The following is a 22,628-nucleotide window of genomic DNA, read 5'->3' as shown; positions in this document are numbered from 1 at the left end:
GAGAGAGAGAGACACAGAGAGAGAGAGAGAGAGAGAGAGAGAGAGAGACACAGAGAGAGAGCATAGGGTACATAATAGATATAAATGTCTAGGCAGAGAGGGTACCGGATCCCTGTGGTTTCATTTGTACCCTCACAGAGAGGGTACCGGATCCCTGTGGTTTCATTTGTACCCTCACAGAGAGGTACCGGATCCCTGTTTCATCTGTACCCTCACAGAGAGGGTACCGATCCCTGTGGTTTCATCTGTACCCTCACAGAGTTACAATTAGATGAACCATGTATAAGGATATACCAGTAAGACTCCCTAAATCGGGAGATAAGCGACCGTCAGGTCGCATGTAAAAATCAGCCTGATGGTGGTGCTAAACGGGACAGATCCATGTTGATGACATGACTTTAGACATACTGTGTACCGATTTGCATGATTTAGGGCAAAATCTGTAGGAGCAGTGTCCAAAAATGTGTTTAAAAAAAGAAAAAAGGCGGAGATATGAGAAGGGCAACAGTGTGACGCGTGACTGACAGACTGACAGACAGACTGACAGACGGTGGAGGTTTTGATAATAAATATGCATATAACATCCACACATACCTATGTATAAGTATATGTCTTTCTCCTTACATGGTCGTCCATATAATACATAATAAGTATATAATAATACATACCTATATAAGGACATACCTATATACAGGGAGGAGTCTTTTCTCTTACATGGTCATCGATGTAAGACATAATAAGTATATAATAATACATACCTATATAAGGACATACCTATATAAGGACATACCTATATAAGGACATACCTATATACAGGGAGGAGTCTTTTCTCCTTACATGGTCGTCGATATAAGACACGCCCAGAGGCTGAACGGGCGTGGCTCCGATCCCCAGCAGAACCTGAGCACCAATCAGCAACAAGTACATCCTGTCTGTGTTGGCCTTGTCTCCACACTTCCTGTCAGGTGACAATAATACATAATGGTACCAGCCTCCATATATGGGCATACAAGGGACACAGACAGATACAGAGATCTCCATATATGGGCATATGGGCATAAAATGGACACAGATAGATTTATATCTCCACATATGGGCATTCTGACATCACATCAGAGTTTTCCGGAACCGGCACTGTGTCTGCAGAGATCTCCATATATGGGCATATGTAGACACAGGCAAACAGAAGGTCAAAACGGGTCCTATGACAACAGGTAAATGGGGTTTGCATTAAAGGGTGGGGCATTCATTGATTGATTGATTGAAGAATGTATTAAAAGTTTGCAATAGAAAAAAGTACAGTTTCATGACAGTACAAATTACTGGTACAAGGTCAACTAAAAGGAGATCCTAGAAAGCCGAGGCTTATTTCCACAGGAACCACACTTAAAGTATCTCATATAACATTGAAAGACAGACGGATAGAACATACTTTATCTAGGATAATATCAGTTTCAAAAGCATAACATCAAATACAAAGGCAGAAAAAAAAAGAAAAAAAAAGGGGGGGGGGGGGGGGGGGGAGACCATGGGGGCTTAGTCTAATTACAAGTCACGGGTAGCAGCTGTCTGAAGGTGACTTTTCATACCAATTTAAAGGAGGCTAGGGATTTGCTCTCCTTTAAGGCTTGTGGAAGGGCCTTCCACATGTTGATGGTATAGCAGGAGAACGAGTTAGCGCCTTGTTTAGTGTTACATCTACGTTAATCTCTCGAGACAGCCTCAGAGAACGCTACGCTACTGAGTCTGTCATAGACGAAAATCACAGGAGGGATTTTGGGCGGAACCCAAGTCTGGAGACAGGCAGCGCTTTTGCCCAATCAAACATAGTGGGCGGGATCTAATGTGTGCGTCGACTATGCATTCCCCCTCACGATGGAAACAAACCATCTTTCAAGTTGTACACATATCTTGGGCAGCTAAATAAATCCCTCTGTAGTCTATATAGACAAGCGAATTGCCCCATTTAAATATTCATTGACCCACCCGGTTTTCCAAACAATTTATGGGTTTCATATTGCCACTTTCAATTATTTGCACAATCAAAGAATGCTTTTGGAAATCGTTGTGCATAACAATAGAATTAAATGAAAGGAAGAATGGCATACAAACTACATTTGTTATTCTACAGTAAAGTGCAGCAATATATGAATTTAGATTAGTGTATTGTTATTGCGACCGTCAGGGAGCAGTTTACTATGAAAACCTCCACCGGCCGTCCGTCCGTCACACGTCACACGTCACACCTTTGTTTGTGTACGGTGTGATGTCATATATCTTCAGTATGACATCACACCACATGTGTACACAAACCTTTGTGTACGTTGCTGTGGCAACAGTCTGTTGTTGCTGGTCTGTTAGTGTACGTTAGCAACCGCCTTAGCAACCATGGTTTTACCCTAGCAACCAACTGTTTACCCTAGCAACCAACTGTTTACCATAGCAACCATGTTTTTTTACCCTAGCAACCAACTGGCATAAAAGGGATTCTGTTAGGGATCTCCATATATGGGCATAAAAGGGATTCTGTTAGGGATCTCCATATATGGGCATAAAAGGGATTCTGTTAGGGATCTCCATATATGGGCATAAAAGGGATTCTGTTAGGGATCTCCATATATGGGCATAAAAGGGATTCTGTTAGCTGTTAGTGATCTCCATATATGGGCATAAAAGGGATGCTGTTAGGGATCTCCATATATGGGCATAAAAGGGATTCTGTTAGGGATCTCCATATATGGGCATGAAAGGGATTATGTTAGGGATCTCCATATATGGGCATAAAAGGGATTGTATCCCAGATGATGCCCTGTTAGGAGATCCACACTAACAGAATCCATATATGGTCCTACCGACAGCTGCTATAAGCCAACCCTGGCGATAAGGTCTGAGTCGAAGAAATGCTTCTTTCCTGGCAAGAATTGCCCTTTATACTGTAGGGCTCGTTTGTGTATTGTATGACATCACGCCACATCATCGGCTGAGGACTGTGTGATGTCATCATATCTCCATATATGGAGACATAAGTTGCTCATGCCCAAATATGGGCTGGTGAGGTCAGACTTAGTGTGATGCGTAGGTTATCTCCATATATGGAGATTCAACTTCAATGAGTAACCATGGCAAACTGTCAACTGCCCGTATGTCTTGATAATTGGTAAAACAAACTTTTGGCCTATTTGTGGAGATAAGCGACCAACGGTCGCTTATCTCCCGATTAGGGAGTCTTACTGGTTATTAGTATAGAGTAAATGTAAACGTTGCAACTTCTAGTCTAAAGACTCATGTATTAAATTATTATATTATAAAACATACATTAATAACTAGCCCTATTTTATTCCTAGACAGGCTATTTAAAAATAGCTGATCTACAAGCTCACGTGTCGCATCGCAACGTGTTGTGAGCTTATAGATCTGCTTTTTTCAAACATTTTCTACTTTTACTTTTAGTACTTTAAGTATATGTTGATGCCAATACTTGTGTACTTTTACTCAAGTACATTTTGAAACGGAATTTTACTTGGAACAGAGTATTTCTACATTGCAGTATTGATACTTTTACTTAAGTAAAATATTTGAGTACTTTTTACACCACTGATTACGATTGTACACTCTCTTTTGAGAAAGTAAAGCATAAATGTATAAAGCGCATGGCCAAAAACATGTACACTATCACTCGATTTCTTTTAAAGAATCCGCTCCGGCCGTTTGCTGTATTCATAGCATTGTTGGCAGGAGACCTACCTCAATGGCCCGTACTTCACGCATCACTCGAGGTCGCGGCGTCATGGGGCCTTCTGGGACAACTTCATTTTCCCCCACAGCTTTTAGTGATAATTATTTTGACAATTTCTATGAACGTCTCCTGATTGTGGTTCCTGATTGTGCCTATACATCTTATCTTACCCATCATCAAGTTGTAGCTACACTGTACATTTTCGTTTCTGATATAAAGTATGCTACTATAAAGCGAATTATTCATTGACCCACCATTTCAATCTAAATGGGTTTCACATTGAAAGTGGCATTCTTTGATTTTCACAAGCCATTGACACATTCCAACACAGCTTATTTAAATGCAGATCGGATGTAGTCTATGCTAAACAGTCACAACCTCTCATTAGCTTTTCAGTCCATCCATGTACAGTAAGCTTTATAATTATAGCTTCATACTAACATTAACATTAAATATTAAGAGTACCATAGGCATACACATTAAGCAACAGTGTGTATCTTTCAATAACTTCACATCAGATTACTCCAGTGTAAAATACGGCGTCCCACAAGGCTCTGTTCTTGGCCCACTCCTCTTCAGCCTATATATGCTACCACTAGGGGACATCTTCAGGAAATTCAACATAAACTATCACTGTTACGCAGACGATACCCAAATTTACATCCCCATCACAGTAAACAACCCATCCAGCCTCCATAACCTTGAAAACTGTCTCAAAGAAGTCAAGATATGGATGAACAATAGCTTTCTGCTCCTAAACTCAGCAAAATCAGAAATGCTGCTGGTCGGTCCAGTCAAACACACACATCTGTTCAATAACCTAACTCTAAATCTGGATGGCTGTTCAATATATCATAAACCCACTATCAGAAACTTAGGAGTAGTATTTGACCCGTCATTATCCTTCACACACCACATAAAAAGCATCACAAAATCTGCCTTCTTCCACCTACGCAACTTAGCTAGAATCCGCCCAATATTATCACTCACGGACGCTGAAACCCTGGTCCACGCATTCATCACATCTAGATTAGATTACTGTAACACACTTTTCTCTGGACTACCACTAACAGCAACACATGGCCTCAGGCTAGTCCAAAACGCTGCAGCCAAAGTACTAACCAGAAAAAGGAAATACGATCACATCACACCAACACTCATAGCACTTCACTGGCTACCAATACAGGCAAGAGCCGACTTCAAGGTCCTGCTCCTGACTTTCAAAGCCCTACACGGACTCTCCCCATCCTACATGTCGGACTTAATAAAACCATACATCCCAGGAAGACCACTACCAGTGCTTAATTTGTCAATGAAAAGGTGGGGGATCCTAGGTTTCGCGTGCACACGCGCACATGCACACACGTGCACACGCGCGCACACGCGTGCATGCACGCACGCACGCACACCAATAAAGCATCACAGAAGCCAAAAAAGTCTCTATTTGGAAGGACGAAAACATAGATGACCATATATAAACAGCACTACTGCACAGTGCAATAGAATAATTATCTTATCTGTTTCAACAGAGGTGTGGTGTATCAAAATAGTAAAGTGAAAATGTATTTGTAAGAACACTGCACACACAGCCAAAGTGCCAAACTCACTGTTGCTAACCAAAATATCAGTGTACAACAGTAATATCACTAATGTCCAGTCCAACAAAAGCAGATTCAGATTCAATCTGATTAATTGTCCTGTGTAACAAGGATGCATTTCCTTTTCTTGTTCACGTGTGTTTTGTCCATGACTAACTGAATCCTCTTTATATGCTTGCAAATTCAGACACATGACATCTTTTTCCAGAGATGTTGCAATCAGTTCTATGAGTTCTTCATCGTCACAAAGGTCTCCCCCCTCCTGTCTCACAGTACTCTCACTGGCTCTCCTGTCCTCCGGTCTTCATTTAATGTAGTTTCCCTTCAATGGAGGGGACATAGCCTATAATTAGGACTGGAAGTTTTATTTTAAAAAAGCAAGCCTAAACTGGGTGACACGTTCTCTCACTTCTCTGTCCATCAGCGCACGCACGCGCGCACACACACACACACACACACACACACACACACACACACACACACACACACACACACACACACACACACACACACACACACACACACACACACACACACACACACACAAAACAGCGCTGTCCCTGAGCAACAGAGCAAGCAATGTCACGACTCACGCTAATCATACCCACGCAGCGAAGGGACATTTTTACACTCATTCACAGCATTTACTCATGGCTCTAAATCAATAACAATGCACAAGATAAATGCAAGTTAAGCTAGCCTTACACCTAACAACTTTGGTAAGATTGTGGACAGATTTGGGAAAGATTTCTTAAAGACTACCCCTCACACTATAAGATTTGAAAAAGACTCCCCAAAGACTGTAGGATGATTTTTCAAAGATTTCAGTTGTTAGATGTGTATGCCTCTAAAGATTTTGTAAAGACTGGTTCAAGATTCCCTTTTATTTGCTGAAATATGCCTATTATATAGCCTTGTGTTCCTAAATACATTATAATATTATTATAAAGCATTAGGCTAACCATAAATGAAAATAGCCGATCTACAAGCTCAGTCACAGCGCGTCGCATCACAGTATTGCAGTATTGATACTTTTACTTGATTACTTTTTCCACATGTGCACACACGCACGCACACACGCACACCAAGCTCCGCCTTCCTCCCTCAGCCCTCTGTGCCTCTCCTCTCTAGTTTTCTCGTCTCAGCCGGCGCAGATCGATCCCATCAACTATTATCAACGAGTTGAATGTTTGGAATAATGGAAACGCGGAGAAATAACTAATAAAGGGCTGTCGTAGTAGCCGCACCAACAACGACCAGGCTGGCAGCTCAGGCAGCGTCTTTTGGGGAATGAATGGCTTGGCTTTTGGCTTGTTCTGTTTTGGTTGTAGGCTATAGGCTACGTCATTGTATTCATTCACTCAGCCCCGATTTGTGAAAATATTAAACCAGTTTGATATTCTCGTAACATAATCTGGGTCTCAAATCGGGGTAAAAATCGAGTCGGACCACTACCTCACATTTAACGATTGAGTAAAGACTGAGTCACGGGAGCGCGCCGCAAATAGCCCCGATTTTATTACGATTGAGAAATCTTTACAAAGTTGTTAGATGTAAGGGGTCCTTTAACAACGTGTGCTTAAAAGCCTTTTATGGCATTGAACTGAGCCTCGGTCCAAATCCCCCCTGCAGTACTAAGGAGCCCCCTTTCACCTGTCGCTGCTGTCCTGTCCTCCTCACCACCTCCTTCGTCCTCACTCTCTGATTTATCCTCCTCATCCTCCTCCTCTCGTTCCCCGTGCTGGTCATCGGGTGTCATCATGCCAGTGGCTGCCCCCTCCTCCTCCTCATCTGTGCCGCTGTTTACAGCACAGAGCCCCGCTGCTGCTGTGCTGTCGGCCTGTCGCTATCTGCCGAAATAACTTTGGCCTGTTTGGGGTCTGGCTGACCGACTGGTTTGAAGAACGTTAAAGTTTAGTCTGTCGCTTTGACATTTTAGCAGCCGCTTGCTTGCGTATTGTTTTGTTGCCCGGTAAACTCCATGGTAAACTCCCTGTGCAGTGTGCAGTGCAGCGTGCGACCGAGGCGGAAACAAAACAACTAGTTGCGTGAACCTGTGTCATCACGTGATTGATGTTTGTCAAACCCCTATTTTGTTTTTCAGATTAAAACGCATACAAATATTAAAAAAATTATCAAACAAGGGTCACACCAGAACAACATAAAACAGAGAGAACATAGATTAAAAAAACAGTTTATTTATAGATTTTTATTGACAGGGAAGGTCCCGGATCCTTGATTCAAAATCAAATAGGTGGCGGATCCAATGAAATAGGTGCCGGTCAGAAAAAGTGAGGTACCGGAACAAGATCCGGCTTGATCCGGCACAAATTAAGCACTGACCACTACGGTCTCAGGATGCCGGTCAGCTCACAGCCACAACACCCAATAAAGTAACCGTTGGGGGCAGAGCATTTACACACCGTGCCCCTCATCTCTGGAATGCTCTCCCTCAAGCTGTCAGGGATGCCAACTCCCTAGACACTTTTAAATCTAAGCTAAAAACCCACCTCTTCTGCCTGCACTACGGTTTGCCATAGCCCATGAACACTGTCATGACCAAATCCTATTACCCCATGGTTTTTAACATTGGATTTTAACATTTAACATTGTGTTGCCTTATCTCTATATGTCCTATTTTGGTTGTTCTTCACAATTGACTGTTTTTTGTTGTTTTTCACATTTGATTGTTTTTATTCTTTTGAAATTTTGTTTGTATTGCCCTGTTGTGAAGTGCTATAAATAAAAATAAACTGAAACTGAAACTGAAACTGAACATTATCTGTGCATAGAACGATACATAACATTTGTTAATCAAACCAAATGTTTATTATACAGAGAGAATCATACACATTGTAAACATAGTATACAGTAGGCCTACATAAATGCAACGCGTAACTGTAGGGTTTATTCTATAAACAATACGGCTAACCATCATCAAATAAAATGAAAAAGAGTCTGTTATTGAGAGATTATTCTATAAATAAAAACGACCTGTTTATTTCATAGCATAACATCATCTTGTGTGACACAGGACAAGATATTGAAAAATAGCGTACAATCACTACTACACTTATTTGAACACCGTGGTTACATTCTGCATAATGGGTAGCCTACTTTGAGTACTACTTTCTGTTTTGGTACATTTTGATACCAATACTTTTATACTTTTACTCAAGTACATTTTGAATACAAGACTTCCACTTACATGCAAAGAATGCAAGTACTTTCCCCACTACTGCCTATTGCCTAAGCACGCTAGTATTAGTAAAATCACACATCACAGCTAGAAACTTGCTACAGGTGTCTTTTGTTATGTTAAAAATACGGTCGTATGCTAACACGCTAGCTTACTGCAGTTAGCCAAGTTGTAATGTACACTATCATAACATCCCATATTGATTTAAAACATCAATCCACTGTATTGCAACACACCATGACATCCGAGGCTATATAAACGTTTGCTTAATGTGGGTAAATTCGTCGTGTCTTGGTCACTGGTCAGTAGCAGATGGGGTCCTTGTTCATTCTCTCTGGGAAAGCAGGATACCAGGCTTTTTTCCAAATCCAGGCAGCAAAACAACTCGCCGTCGTCGCCGATCAAGTACTGAAGAGGTTTTAATCGTTCAATATTGTGCAACTGAGAAACTCTTGTAAGCACGCTAGAAAACAGTTCCTCGTCCACAGTAGCATCCATGTTGCGCCATTGTTGTTATTGTCTGTTGTGTTCCGTGTGTAGAGTAGCAGTTCCGCTATAGCAGTTTCGGGAGGGAACCAAACCAAGGAGCGGACCAGCTTTCAAGCGGAACTAGTTTTAAAATTCGTTCTCAACCGGGGAATTCCATGTATCCCCGCCCCTTTTTCTCTCTAACCCAGAGTCAAAGGAAGAGAGACAGACCGATAGGTGTCGCACTTTCTTCTTTGACGATGGGTTCCCAGATTGCATCTACGTTGATGATGATTAGTGGTTGCCTGACTGCAAGCGCCAGACTCATCATTACGTTTCACTTCGGGAGGGAGTCTGAGATTGCGGACGGAGATTCTACTTCAGCGTGGGCGGGCTAAAGCCTATTGACGTCACACACTCACACACACACACACACACACACACACACACACACACACACACACACGCGCGCGCGCGACGGCGACGTGGCGTGACATTGCAAAAATACGTTATTTCTCATAACATATTATATGACTGCATGTTTACGTTAGTGCAAAATGGTATTAAAACGTGATGAAACGGCACTATTGTATCGTTTATTAAAATAATACGAGTCGAGTCTGACTCCGCCATGACAGTTTTCACGGACCAATAGAGTCCACTAGACTCTCACGTGGGCAGAGGACACCAATCAGAGTCCACTAGTGAATCTCACGTGGGCCTACACTGCTCTGACGTGGGCAGAAGAGCTCTGTTTGGAGGGGGCTGGGACCGGAGCAGCCAAACCACGTGCCCCAAGCATACAACCCTGATTGGCCCATTCAATTCGCCCGCTCCTCGGGCGAGCTTGAAATGAAATAAAATATCTACGGGTTCAGTCCACACTACACACCACCCACCAGCAGGGGGTGGTGATGTGCGGACTGATGTATCAGGCTAGATTAGTGGAGCTGCCTCTGGTGTTGTGATCGTGAACATCCTTGACCTTTAAGAAGTAGTTTGTCAGGTACATGGGTATCTTGGAGGTGTAGTGTATCTTGTACACCAGGCCCATTGCAAGATGCTGTACTCTGTCAGCTACTTTGAGCCACCCCACGCTTTCGTGGTGATGATCGGTAAGGTGGGTCTGAGGTGGAAGACCAAGCACAACCCTAATTAGTTTGTTCTGGGCTGTTTGGAGCTTTAACTTTAAGGCAGCTGGGGCGTCGCGAAATTTAGAACAATAGAACTCCTAACTGGTTCAGTACCATTAGGAGAAGGCGCGCTCTCTGCTGGAGTCTTGTGGAGAGGTCTGTAGTTTCTTTGGTGCAGATTCTAGTAGAATTCAGAATGAAGGGAATATCCGCACTCTCTTGAATGATGACTTTTTAAAATTATTTATTTATTTAAGCATGCACAGCAGCAGCAGTCTATTTAGAGAAACGGACGCGTTTCGGCCTACTGGCCTTCCTCAGCGTTTCAAACATCGCGAAATTTCCCTATTTAAATTTTTCCCGAGTTGGCCAGGTTGCCGCTTCTAGTTTATAATAATGATAGGACAAGGACAGCACCATTCATACCATTCATTCATAATGGTACCAGCCTGGTACACACACAGTATATATATATATATATATATATATATAGATATATATAGATATATGGATATATACAGAGAGAGAGAGAGAGAGAGAGATTTTGTGTTTCATGACTCTTTAAGGGGTGGTTACAACCAATCAGAACAGTGCAAAGGTGATGCCCCGCCCTTCATTTGCATACCTGGCCCTTGTTGCTTAATCACAACTTGTGAGCCGTGAAATATTTGAATGAGTGGGCGGAGCCAGTCTAGTAGGATCCAGTCCTGGTCTTACCTGCTGCCCTGCTGTTTCCCCTCCGTCCTGATGGAGGCGTTGTAGCACAGATCCCTCCCAGCTCCTGGGCTTTGGTCCGGGTCTTGCCTCCAGCCGTCCAGGCTGTGGTATTCGTACTGATGGGACAGGAACTCTGGCAGCGCCGACAGCAACGCCCCCAGCGCCATCACGATGCCGCCACAGCCAATCAGGCGAGGCCGGTGGGCGCGAGCCCCGAAGTAACTGACGAATAGGATGAGAGCTAGGTTCCCCACCTGACAGGAAGTAAACAGAGTCACAGGACAGGAAGTACCGTTAGTGCCTGTTGGGATTGACCCAGGTTTTTTCATCTCACTCACTGACTTTATTATATTATTATTATATATATTATATATATTATATGACTTCACTCAGCAACAAAATAAACAAAAATATATACATTATAAACAATAATAAAAAGCAGTGATGTGCAATCTAGTGGCTTTTTAGAAGAAGACACGTGACTTGTGTGATCTTGGCAGCTTCTCAACCACAGATATGAAAAGCTGGAGCCTCGTTGGAGCGACGTGAAAAAAGTGTCGTCTGGACTTCCTGGAAGAACCAAGGGAGTGCTGCCAGTCAATGTGACTACTGGCCAATCACAACTCGTCTTTTCCGTGACTTATCAATACATCCATTTCCTGATGTTGCGCGGGAAACAGGTGCTCACATAGCCTGGTTCAGACCCTGAATCGCCTGCCACACCACTTTAAAATGTAGTTTTGGCGATTCAGGGAGTCTGGTGTTGCTCTCACTGAAGAGGTTTTCCTTGTTTGGAAATCCGTACGGCGAATCAGCGTCTTGTGATCAGCGTGGGGGGGGGGGGGGGGGGGGGGTTTCCCAGAACTCGTGTGATTCCATGTAACCCAGCGCCGCCGCCAGACCGCACATTCCCAAACATAAACATCACGTCGCCCGTCGCGGTAACATGCGATCGTATCGATCTCGCTATGAAACATCAGTAGCAGACATGTTATGTTGTGTTTGATTACTAATTCATTGTGCTCCTATTCTGCTGTTTCTTTGGTTAGCAAGTAGCACTAGCAAGCAACAGGCTAGCCACTAGCCAGCCACACATAACCACACTACGTCATCTGCTTTGCTACTGTTGTGTTGGTCAGACGGTGAACCAATCGCGGAAGACTGCCTCTTTGGCAACGCCCATCCCAGAAACCTCTGCAGATAAAAGCGATTTCAGACTGAATAATGGAGTGAAACGAAATGTAATTCAGGCTGAGTGTCAGGCTTAGCCTGATCTAAGACTCAGCTCACGCAGTAGTCTGAACCTGTGCCCTATTCTAAGCCATTTATGGGGGAGTGACTTTTTATCCGCGCAAGAGTGATCGCGACGCACGGTGGACGCGACGCACGGTCGCGGAGTGTGTGTGTGTGTGTGTGTGCCTTCCTCAGCCTGCCTGTGTGTGTGAACTTCGTTTGAATCGTTTCAACTGCTGCGCGGATTGGAAATTCGTTAGACCCACCCCCACCCCCTGCGCTCATTGGAGCAGCCGAAAATAAATGCTGATTCATGTACTCAGCTCCAGACCAGAGACCCCGCCCACTCTGAGAGTGGGCAAAGTCTCTGGTCTGGAAGCAGGCTACGTACGTAAAGACCCGCCCCCACCTGCCTCTGATTGGCCTAGCAACGTCTGTATGTGTGACACACCCCCACCTGCCTCTGATTGGCCTAGCAACGTCTGTATGTGTGACACACGTGGAAGCAATGCACAGGGTTTCCCTTTACGCACCTTTCTATGTCTATGATCTCAACAGGCACTAACGGTAAACAGAGTCACATGACAGAAAGTAAACAGAGTCACATGACAGGAAGGGAGGTTTCCCACCTCAAAGCTGCTGGCGATGAGGCCGGCGTCGGCGCTTTGGAGAGCGAAGCGTCTTTCTAACGTTGTTAACACTGAAACCTGAAACACATGATATAAATACATCTATATGAAGAATATAACTATAAATATTAACTATAAATACATCTATATGAAGCATCTTTCTAACGTTGTTAACACTGAAACCTGAAACACATGAATATTACTATAAATATTAACTATAAATACATCTATATGAAGCGTCTTTCTAACGTCGTTAACACTGATACCTGAAACACATGAATATAAGTATAATTAAAGCTGCAAGCAGCAATGACCGGGCCCTCGCAGCTCTACCCACGTCACAAGGGGCAGCAGCAAATCAGAAGAGGGGGCGGGGCTAGTTAAACCAATTAAGCTTAAGGACTCTTAATCAAGCCATATGACGCCACCCATGTGTCTGTATGACAAACGGTTCATGAGGTAATGAGGCACTTCCTGTTTGGCAAAGGGCACTTCCTGTTTGGCGAAGGAAGTGTCAAATATGGTTAAGGACTCTTAATCAATTCATATGACACCAGCCACGAGTCTGTACGACAAACGGTTCATTATTTATAGAGGCACTTCCTGTTTGGCGAAGGGCACTTCCTGTTTGGCGAAGGAAGTGCCAATTAAGGTTAAGGACTCTTAATCAATTCATATGATACCAGCCACGAGTCTGTACGACAAACGGTTCATTATTTATAGAGGCACTTCCTGTTTGGCGACGGGCACTTCCTGTTTGGCGAAGGAAGTGCCAATTAAGGTTAAGGACTCTTAATCAATTCATATGATATCAGCCACGAGTCTGTACGACAAACGGTTCATGAGTTATAGAGGCACTTCCTGTTTGGCGAAGGAAGTTTGACGCTTCGCTGCGGGCACGCCGTTTTACGAAAACTCACGATTCGCACAACTTGTCATCGTCAAGGTGTCTTGAGTATGCCGAGCGAATTTGAAGTTGATCCGATTAACCCCCTAGGAGGAGTTCGTAAAAGTGCGACCCGTGAAAACGGCCAAAAATGCGCCAAAACGTCACTAATTAGTCAAAATGGCTGACTTCCTGTTTGGTTTCGGACATGGCGCCAAGAGACTTTTTTGTGAGTCCGAACATGATACAGATGTGTACCGAATTTCGTACTTGTGGGTGAAACCGTATAGTGGGGCTGTTGCGTTGAAATTTTGTAGGGGGCGCTGTTGCTCAATTAGGCCACGCCCCCTTTCATTTTTTTTTATTACGTAATTTTTCGCCACTTGTGATGTGCTTGCAAAGTTGCGCAACTTTTGGAGTACGTTTTGCGGCTCAAAAACGCGATTTACTTTCGGGAAAATAAGAATAAGAATAATCTTTGCAATTACAATAGGGTCCTCACACACTGTGTGTGCTCGGGCCCTAAATATTAACTATAAATACATCTATATGAAGAATATTACTATACATATTAACTATAAATACATCTATATGAATATAACTATAAATATTAACTATAAATACATCTATATGAAGAATATAACTATAAATATTAACTATAATTAAAGCTGCAAGCAGCGATGACCGGGCCCTCGGAGCTCTACCCACATCACAAGGGGCAGCAGTTACACTATTACACTTATTGCCCTATTACACTATTACACTTATTTCACTATTACAGTTTTTGCGCTATTACACTATTACACTTATTACACTATTACACTATTACACTATTACACTTATTGCACTATTACACTATTACACTTATTGTGCTATTACACTATTACACTTATTACACTATTACACTTATTACACTATTACACTTATTGTGCTATTACACTATTACACTTATTACACTATTACACTTATTACACTATTACACTTATTGTGCTATTACACTATTACACATATTACACTATCACACTTATTACACTATTACACTATTACACTATTACACTTATTACGCTATTACACTTATTGCGCTATCACACTATTACACTTATTACACTATTACACAATTACACTTATTACACTATTACACTATTACACTTATTGCGCTATTACACTATTACACTAATACACATATTACACTATTACACTTATTGTGCTGTTACACTATTACACTATTACACTTATTGTGCTGTTACACTATTACACTTATTGAGCTATTACACTATTACACTTATTGCGCTATTACACTATTACACTTATTACACTATTACACTTATTGCACTATTACACTATTACACTTATTGTGCTATTACACTATTACACTTATTACACTATTACACTATTACACTTATTACACTATTACACTTATTGTGCTATTACACTATTACACTTATTGCGCTATTACACTATTACACGTATTGCACTATTACACTATTACACTTATTGTGCTATTACACTATTACACGTATTACACTATCACACTTATTACACTATTACACTATTACACTATTACACTATTACACTTATTACGCTATTACACTTATTGCGCTATTACACTATTACACTTATTACACTATTACACTATTACACTATTACACTTATTACACTATTACACTATTACACTTATTGCGCTATTACACTATTACACTTATTGCGCTATTACACTATTACACTTATTACACTATTACACTTATTGAGCTATTACACTATTACACTTATTGCGCTATTACACTATTACACTTATTACACTATTACACTATTACACTTATTACACTATTACACTATTACACTTATTACACTATTACACTTATTACACTATTACACTTATTACACTATTACACTATTACACTTATTAAACTAGTACACTATTACACTTATTACACTTATTGAGATATTACACTATTACACTTATTGCGCTATTACACTATTACACTTATTACACTATTAAACTATTACACTATTACACTATTACACTTATTACACTATTACACTTTTGCGCTATTACACTATTACAGTTATTACACCTAGATACAGTTACACTATTGCACTTAGTACAAACCATTGAAAAGATAGCAAATAGGAACTATCAATAATCGACCAATCAGAAGAGGGGGCAGGGCTAAGTTAAACCAATTAAGATGAAGGACTCTTAGTCAAGTCATATGATACCAGCCACAACTCTGTACGATAAACGGTTGATGAGTAACAGCCAAAAAAGGAACAATCAAGTTTCGGCCAATCAGAAGAGGGGGCGGGGCTTAGTTAAACCAATTAAGGTGAAGGACACTTAGTCAAGTCATATGATACCAGCCACAACTCTGTACGATAAACGGTTGATGAGTAACAGCCAAAAAAAGGAACAATCAAGTATGGACCAATCAGAAGAGGTGGCACTTCCTGTTTGGTGAAGGAAGTTTGACCCTTCGCCACGGGCACGCCGTTTTATGAAAACTCACGATTCGCACAACTTTTTATCGTTAAGTTGTCTTGAGTATGCCGAGCGAACTCGAAGTTGATCCGATTAACCCCCTAGGAGGAGTTCGTTAAAGTGCGACACATGAAAACTACCAAATACACCAAAACGCCACTAATTAGTCAAAATGGCTGACCTCCTGTTTGGTTTCGGAAGTGGCGCCAAGAGACTTTTTTGTGAGTCCAGACATGATACAGGTGTGTAACGATTTTCGTACGTGTAGGTGAAACCGTATGGTGGGGCTTGAGGCACGAAGTTTTGTAGGGGGCGCTATTGAGCCATTAGGCCAGGCCCCCTTTTGATTTTTTTTAAATACGAAATTTTTCGCCACTTGTGATGTGTGTGCAAAGTTGCGCAACTTTTGGAGTACGTTTTGCGGCTCAAAAACACGATTCATTCGGCGGAATAATAATCTTTGCAAATACAATAGGGTCCTCACACACTGTGTGTGCTCGGGCCCTAATTAAAGCTGCAAGCAGCGATGACCGGGCCCTCGTAGCTCTACCCACGTCACAAGGCCAGCAGCCAATCAGAAACCAAACAGGAAGTCAGCCATTTCGACTAATTAGTGGCGTTTTGGCGCATTTTTGGCCGTTATCACGGGTCGCACTCTAACGATAGTTTAAAGTTTTTCTCAAAAAAAAATTTTTGAGAAAAAAAAATTTTTGAGAAAAAAAAATTTGAGAAAAAAAAAATTTTGAGAAAAAAAATCTTTTGAGAAAAAAAAAATTTGAGACAAAAAAATTGAGAAAAAAAATTTTGAGAAAAAAAAATTGAGAAAAAAAAATTTGAGAAAAAAAAAATTTTGAGAAAAAAAAATTTGAGAAAAAAAAAATTTGAGAAAAAAAAAATTTGAGAAAAAAAATGTTTTTGAGAAAAAAAATGTTTTTGAGAAAAAAAAAATTTTTGAGAAAAAAAATTTTGAGAAAAAAATTTTTGAGAAAAAAAAATTTGAGAAAAAAAAATTTTGAGGAAAAAAAAAAATTGAGAAAAAAATTTTTGAGAAAAAAAAATTTTTGAGAAAAAAGATTTTTTGATAAAAAAAACATTTTTGATAAAAAAAAAAATTATGACACCAGCCGCGAGTCTGTACGACAAACGGTTCATGAGTAACAGCCAAAAAAAGGAACAATCAAGTAAGGACCAATCAGAAGAGGGGGCACTTCCTGTTTGGTGAAGGAAGTTTGACCCTTCGCCACGGGCACGCCGTTTTACGAAAACTCACGATTCGCACAACTTTTCATCGTTAAGGTGTCTTGAGTATGCCGAGCGAACTTGAAGTTGATCCGATTAACCCCCTAGGAGGAGTTCGTTAAAGTGTGACAAGTGAAAACGGCCAAAAATACACCAAAACGCCACTAATTAGTCAAAATGGCTGACTTCCTGTTTGGTTTCGGATGTGGCGCCGAGAGACTTTTTTGTGAGTCCGGAGTCCGGACACGATACAGATGTGGACCCCCGATTTTCGTACTTGTGGGTGAAACCGCATGGTGGGGCTTGAGGCACGAAGTTTTGTAGGAGGCGCTATTGAGCCATTAGGCCACGCCCCCTTTTAATTTTTTTTAAATAAGTAATTTTTCGCCACTTGTGATGTGCGTGCAAAGTTGCGCAACTTTTGGAGTACGTTTGGCGCCTCAAAAACGCGATTTACTTTCGGGAAAATAATAATAAGAATAAGAATAATAAGGGTTTTGAGAAAAAAAAATTTGAGAAAAAAAAATTTGAGAAAAAAAATTTTTTGAGAAAAAAAATTTTTTGAGAAAAAAAACTTGAGAAAAAAATTTGAGAAAAAAAAAATTTGAGAAAAAAAAAATTTTGAGAAAAAAAAATTTTGAGAAAAAAAAAATTTGAGAAAAAAAAATTTGAGAAAAAAGATTTTTGAGAAAAAAAATGCAATGCAGGCAGCAATGACCGGGCCCTCGCAGCTCTACCCACGTCACAAGGCCAGCAGGCAATCAGAAACCAAACAGGAAGTCAACCATTTCGACTAATTAGTGGCGTTTTGGCGCATTTTTGGCCGTTATCACGGGTCGCACTTTAACGATAGTTTAAAGTTTTTCTCAAAAAAAAATGTTGAGAAAAAAAAAAATTTGAGAAAAAAATTTTTGTTAAAAAAAAAATTTGAGAAAAAAAATTTTTTGAGAAAAAAAAATGTTTGAGAAAAAAGATTTTTGAGAAAAAAAAATTTTTGAGAAAAAAAAAACTTGAGAAAAAAAATTTGAGAAAAAAAAAATTTGAGAAAAAAAATTTTTTGAGAAAAAAAAAATTTGAGAAAAAAAAAATTTGAGAAAAAAAAATTTTGAGAAAAAAAAATTGAGAAAAAAAATTTTTGAGAAAAAAAAAATTTTGAGAAAAAAAAATTTTTTGAGAAAAAAAAATGTTTGAGAAAAAAAAATTTTTGAGAAAAAAAAAATTATGACACCAGGCGCAAGTCTGTACGACAAACGGTTCATGAGTTATAGAGGCACTTCCTGTTTGGTGAAGGGCACTTCCTGTTTGGCGAAGGAAGCGTCAATTAAGGTTAAGGACTCTTAATCAAGTCATATGATACCAGCCACAACTCTGTAGGATAAACGGTTGAAGAGTAACAGCCAAAAAAAGGAACAATCAAGTATGGACCAATCAGAAGAGGGGGCACTTCCTGTTTGGTGAAGGAAGTTTGACCCTTCGCCACGGGCACGCCGTTTTACGAAAACTCACGATTTTGATAACTTTTCATTGTTAAGGTGTCTTGAGTATGCCGAGCGAACTTGAAGTTGATCCGATTAACCCCCTAGGAGGAGTTCGTTAAAGTGCGACACGTGAAAACGTCCAAAAATACACCAAAACGCCACTAATTAGTCAAAATGGCTGACTTCCTGTTTGGTTTCGGACGTGGCGCCGAGAGACTTTTTTGTGAGTCCGGACACAATACAGATGTGTACCGATTTTCGTACGTGTAGGTGAAACCGTATGGTGGGGCTTGAGGCACAAAGTTTTGTAGGGGGCGCTATTGAGCCATTAGGCCACGCCCCCTTTTGATTATTTTTAAATACGAAATTTTTCGCCACTTGTGATGTGTGTGCAAAGTTGCGCAACTTTTGGAGTACGTTTTGCGGCTCAAAAACACGATTCATTCGGCGGAAGAATAATAATCTTTGCAAATACAATAGGGTCCTCACACACTGTGTGTGCTTGGGCCCTAATTAAAGCTGCAAGCAGCAATGACCGGGCCCTCGCAGCTCTACCCACGTCACAAGGCCAGCAGGCAATCAGAAACCAAACAGGAAGTCAACCATTTCGACTAATTAGTGGCGTTTTGGCGCATTTTTGGCCGTTATCACGGGTCGCACTTTAACGATAGTTTAAAGTTTTTCTCAAAAAAAAATGTTGAGAAAAAAAAATGTTGAGAAAAAAAAATTTGAGAAAAAAAATTTTTTGAGAAAAAAATTTTTTTGAGAAAAAATATTTTTTGAGAAAAAATATTTTTGAGAAAAAAAAATTTTTGAGAAAAAAAAACTTTTGAGAAAAAAAAATTGAGAAAAAAAAATTTTGAGAAAAAAATTTGAGAAAAAAAAAATTTTGAGAAAAAAAAAATTTTGAGAAAAAAAAAATTGAGAAAAAAAAAATTGAGAAAAAAAAAATTTGAGAAAAAAAAAATTTGAGAAAAAAAAAATTTGAGAAAAAAAAAATTTGAGAAAAAAAATGTTTTGAGAAAAAAAAAAATTTGAGAAAAAAAAATTGAGAAAAAAAAAATTTGAGAAAAAAAAAATTTGAGAAAAAAATTTTTTGAGAAAAAAAAAAATTTGAGAAAAAAAAAATTTTGAGAAAAAAAAATTTATGACACCAGCCGCAAGTCTGTACGACAAACGGTTCATGAGTTATAGAGGCACTTCCTGTTTGGTGAAGGGCACTTCCTGTTTGGCGAAGGAAGCGTCAATTAAGGTTAAGGACTCTTAATCCACCCTGTAGACAATAGGGCTTCCGGTGTGTGTCAAAATTCCTAGCGGAAGTGCTGCGGTTAACGGAAGTTACGTCATGCGATGCGGGTCTGTTTACATTCCCCAGCGAAAAAACTAAAATAGATTGTAGCTCTTAACTCACTCTGAATAGGTGTAACATTGCTTGAATCAATGTTTTTGTTTGTATATTGTTTATTGCGAGCGTAACCGACGGAGCAGGAGACGCAGACCAGCTTTTTTCGTGCAGGGAATACGTTTGCAGGAACACCGCACTGTGGAAAAAAATACAGCTTCCGGGAAAATTCAGCCCCCCCTCCCAGAACGTCTTCTGCCTTCTATTGTCACCAGGCTTTTCTCTTCGCAGACGAGTAAGCCTGGCTACGCGAGGCTACTCTTAATCAAGTCATATGATACCAGCCACAACTCTGTAGGATAAACGGTTGAAGAGTAACAGCCAAAAAAAGGAACAATCAAGTATGGACCAATCAGAAGAGGGGGCACTTCCTGTTTGGTGAAGGAAGTTTGACCCTTCGCCACGGGCACGCCGTTTTACGAAAACTCACGATTTTGATAACTTTTCATTGTTAAGGTGTCTTGAGTATGCCGAGCGAACTTGAAGTTGATCCGATTAACCCCCTAGGAGGAGTTCGTTAAAGTGCGACACGTGAAAACGTCCAAAAATACACCAAAACGCCACTAATTAGTCAAAATGGCTGACTTCCTGTTTGGTTTCGGACGTGGCGCCGAGAGACTTTTTTGTGAGTCCGGACACAATACAGATGTGTACCGATTTTCGTACGTGTAGGTGAAACCGTATGGTGGGGCTTGAGGCACAAAGTTTTGTAGGGGGCGCTATTGAGCCATTAGGCCACGCCCCCTTTTGATTATTTTTAAATACGAAATTCTTCGCCACTTGTGATGTGTGTGCAAAGTTGCGCAACTTTTGGAGTACGTTTTGCGGCTCAAAAACACGATTCATTCGGCGGAAGAATAATAATCTTTGCAAATACAATAGGGTCCTCACACACTGTGTGTGCTCGGGCCCTAAATACATCTATATGAAGCGTCTTTCTAACGTTGTTAACACTGAAACCTGAAACACATGAATATTACTATAAATACATCTTTATGAAGCGTCTTTCTAATGTTGTTAACACACTGACCTGAAAAACATAATATAAATACATCTATATGAAGCGTCTTTCTAACGTTGTTAACACACTGACCTGAAAAACATAATATAAATACATCTATATGAAGCGTCTTTCTAACATCGTTAGAACTATAAATATTAACTATAAATACATCTATATGAAGCGTCTTTCTAACGTCGTTAGAACTGATACCTGAAACACACCAAAATATAATAATTATTAACGTTAACACACTGACCTGAAACATACGATAAATACAATCATTATTAACGTTTTAAACACTGAAACCTCAAACATAGCTCTAACCCTAACCCTACCAGATAAGCTCCTACAGTCCCCTGGGCCAGCATCAGAGCACATTCACTCAGACATATAGATAGATAGGTAGTGAATACGGGTAGTATATAGATAGATGGGTAGTGAATACAGGTAGTTAACAGGTAGTATATAGATAGATAGGTAGTGAATACAGGTAGTTAACAGGTAGTATATAGATAGATAGGTAGTGAATACAGGTAGTTAACAGGTAGTATATAGATAGATAGGTAGTGAATACAGGTAGTTAACAGGTAGTATATAGATAGATGGGTAGTGAATACAGGTAGTTAACAGGCAGTGTTGGGCAGTAACGAATTACTAATAATATATTACTGTAATATTATTACTTTTTCCAGTAACGAGTAATATAAGGTATTACTCTAAAAAAAATGGTAATATATAACGCTTTACTTCGCAAAAAAAAGCCTCGCTACTCCGTTACTAGCCATTTTAGCCGATTGCAGAAAAAGAACAGATCTACAAGACATCAACATACATCTACACTTCTACAGAGATGCGATGTAGCTTGTAGATCAGTCATTTGCGCAGTGCGCACAGTTATGACGTTGCTTATGTCATGAGACCAGTGTCAGCGCTGCGCTGCCTGTCACAGACTCACAGTCACAGAGAGAGCATCAGCGTGCGACGCGCTTACATGGATGGGACATTTACAATCTACAAGCACTCCTCTCGGCCGCGGAGGGGTCCGCGGGGGTCCGCCGCGGAGGGGTCCGTCGCGGGGGGGTCCGCCGCGGACCGTCCGCGGAGCTCAGCGGGACCACCGTGGACCACTGCGGACTGAGTTGCTGCTGTTAGCCACTAATAGCCAGTTAGCGTAGCCTCCACTGTCTGAGCCCAATAAGCATCATGTCTGTTGTAAAATGTAAAACTACTCACCGAAATAGACGGTTTTAGGGAGTTGAAAGCCTACTTTCCTTAGTGGGAACACCCAGAGCCCCTGCACCTCACGTCTAAAATAGCCTACACTTTTTAGGCAGAAAAGAAAATATGTAGCCTATTATTTAAGGATAATATAGGCAGGGGTCTTCAACAGAGCTGAGAGTTTTAAATGTAATAAAAAATAAGCAATGT

At 40.6% G+C, this 22,628-nt stretch overlaps 1 protein-coding gene across 1 annotated transcript in view; it reads right to left on the bottom strand.

Annotated features, from left to right (window-relative positions):
- The window catches only part of LOC308288965 (solute carrier organic anion transporter family member 3A1-like), a gene marked incomplete at both ends in the record, with an annotated part of 94,427 nt that overhangs the window by 69,024 nt on the left and 2,775 nt on the right, over positions 1-22,628 (bottom strand). Inside the window, 3 exons of the mRNA XM_080730438.1 lie at positions 791-958; positions 10,852-11,105; positions 12,714-12,791. Coding sequence (XP_080586564.1) covers positions 791-958; positions 10,852-11,105; positions 12,714-12,791 — 500 coding nt within the window. The remainder of the gene's footprint in view (positions 1-790; positions 959-10,851; positions 11,106-12,713; positions 12,792-22,628) is intronic.

This window comes from Nannobrachium achirus (assembly GCF_963921795.1).
Source record: "Nannobrachium achirus genome assembly, chromosome: 7".
In the NCBI taxonomy this organism is placed as follows: Eukaryota; Metazoa; Chordata; class Actinopteri; order Myctophiformes; family Myctophidae; genus Nannobrachium; species Nannobrachium achirus.
Note: the sequence above shows the minus strand (reverse complement) of the source record. Positions and strands in the feature narration are given on the sequence as shown.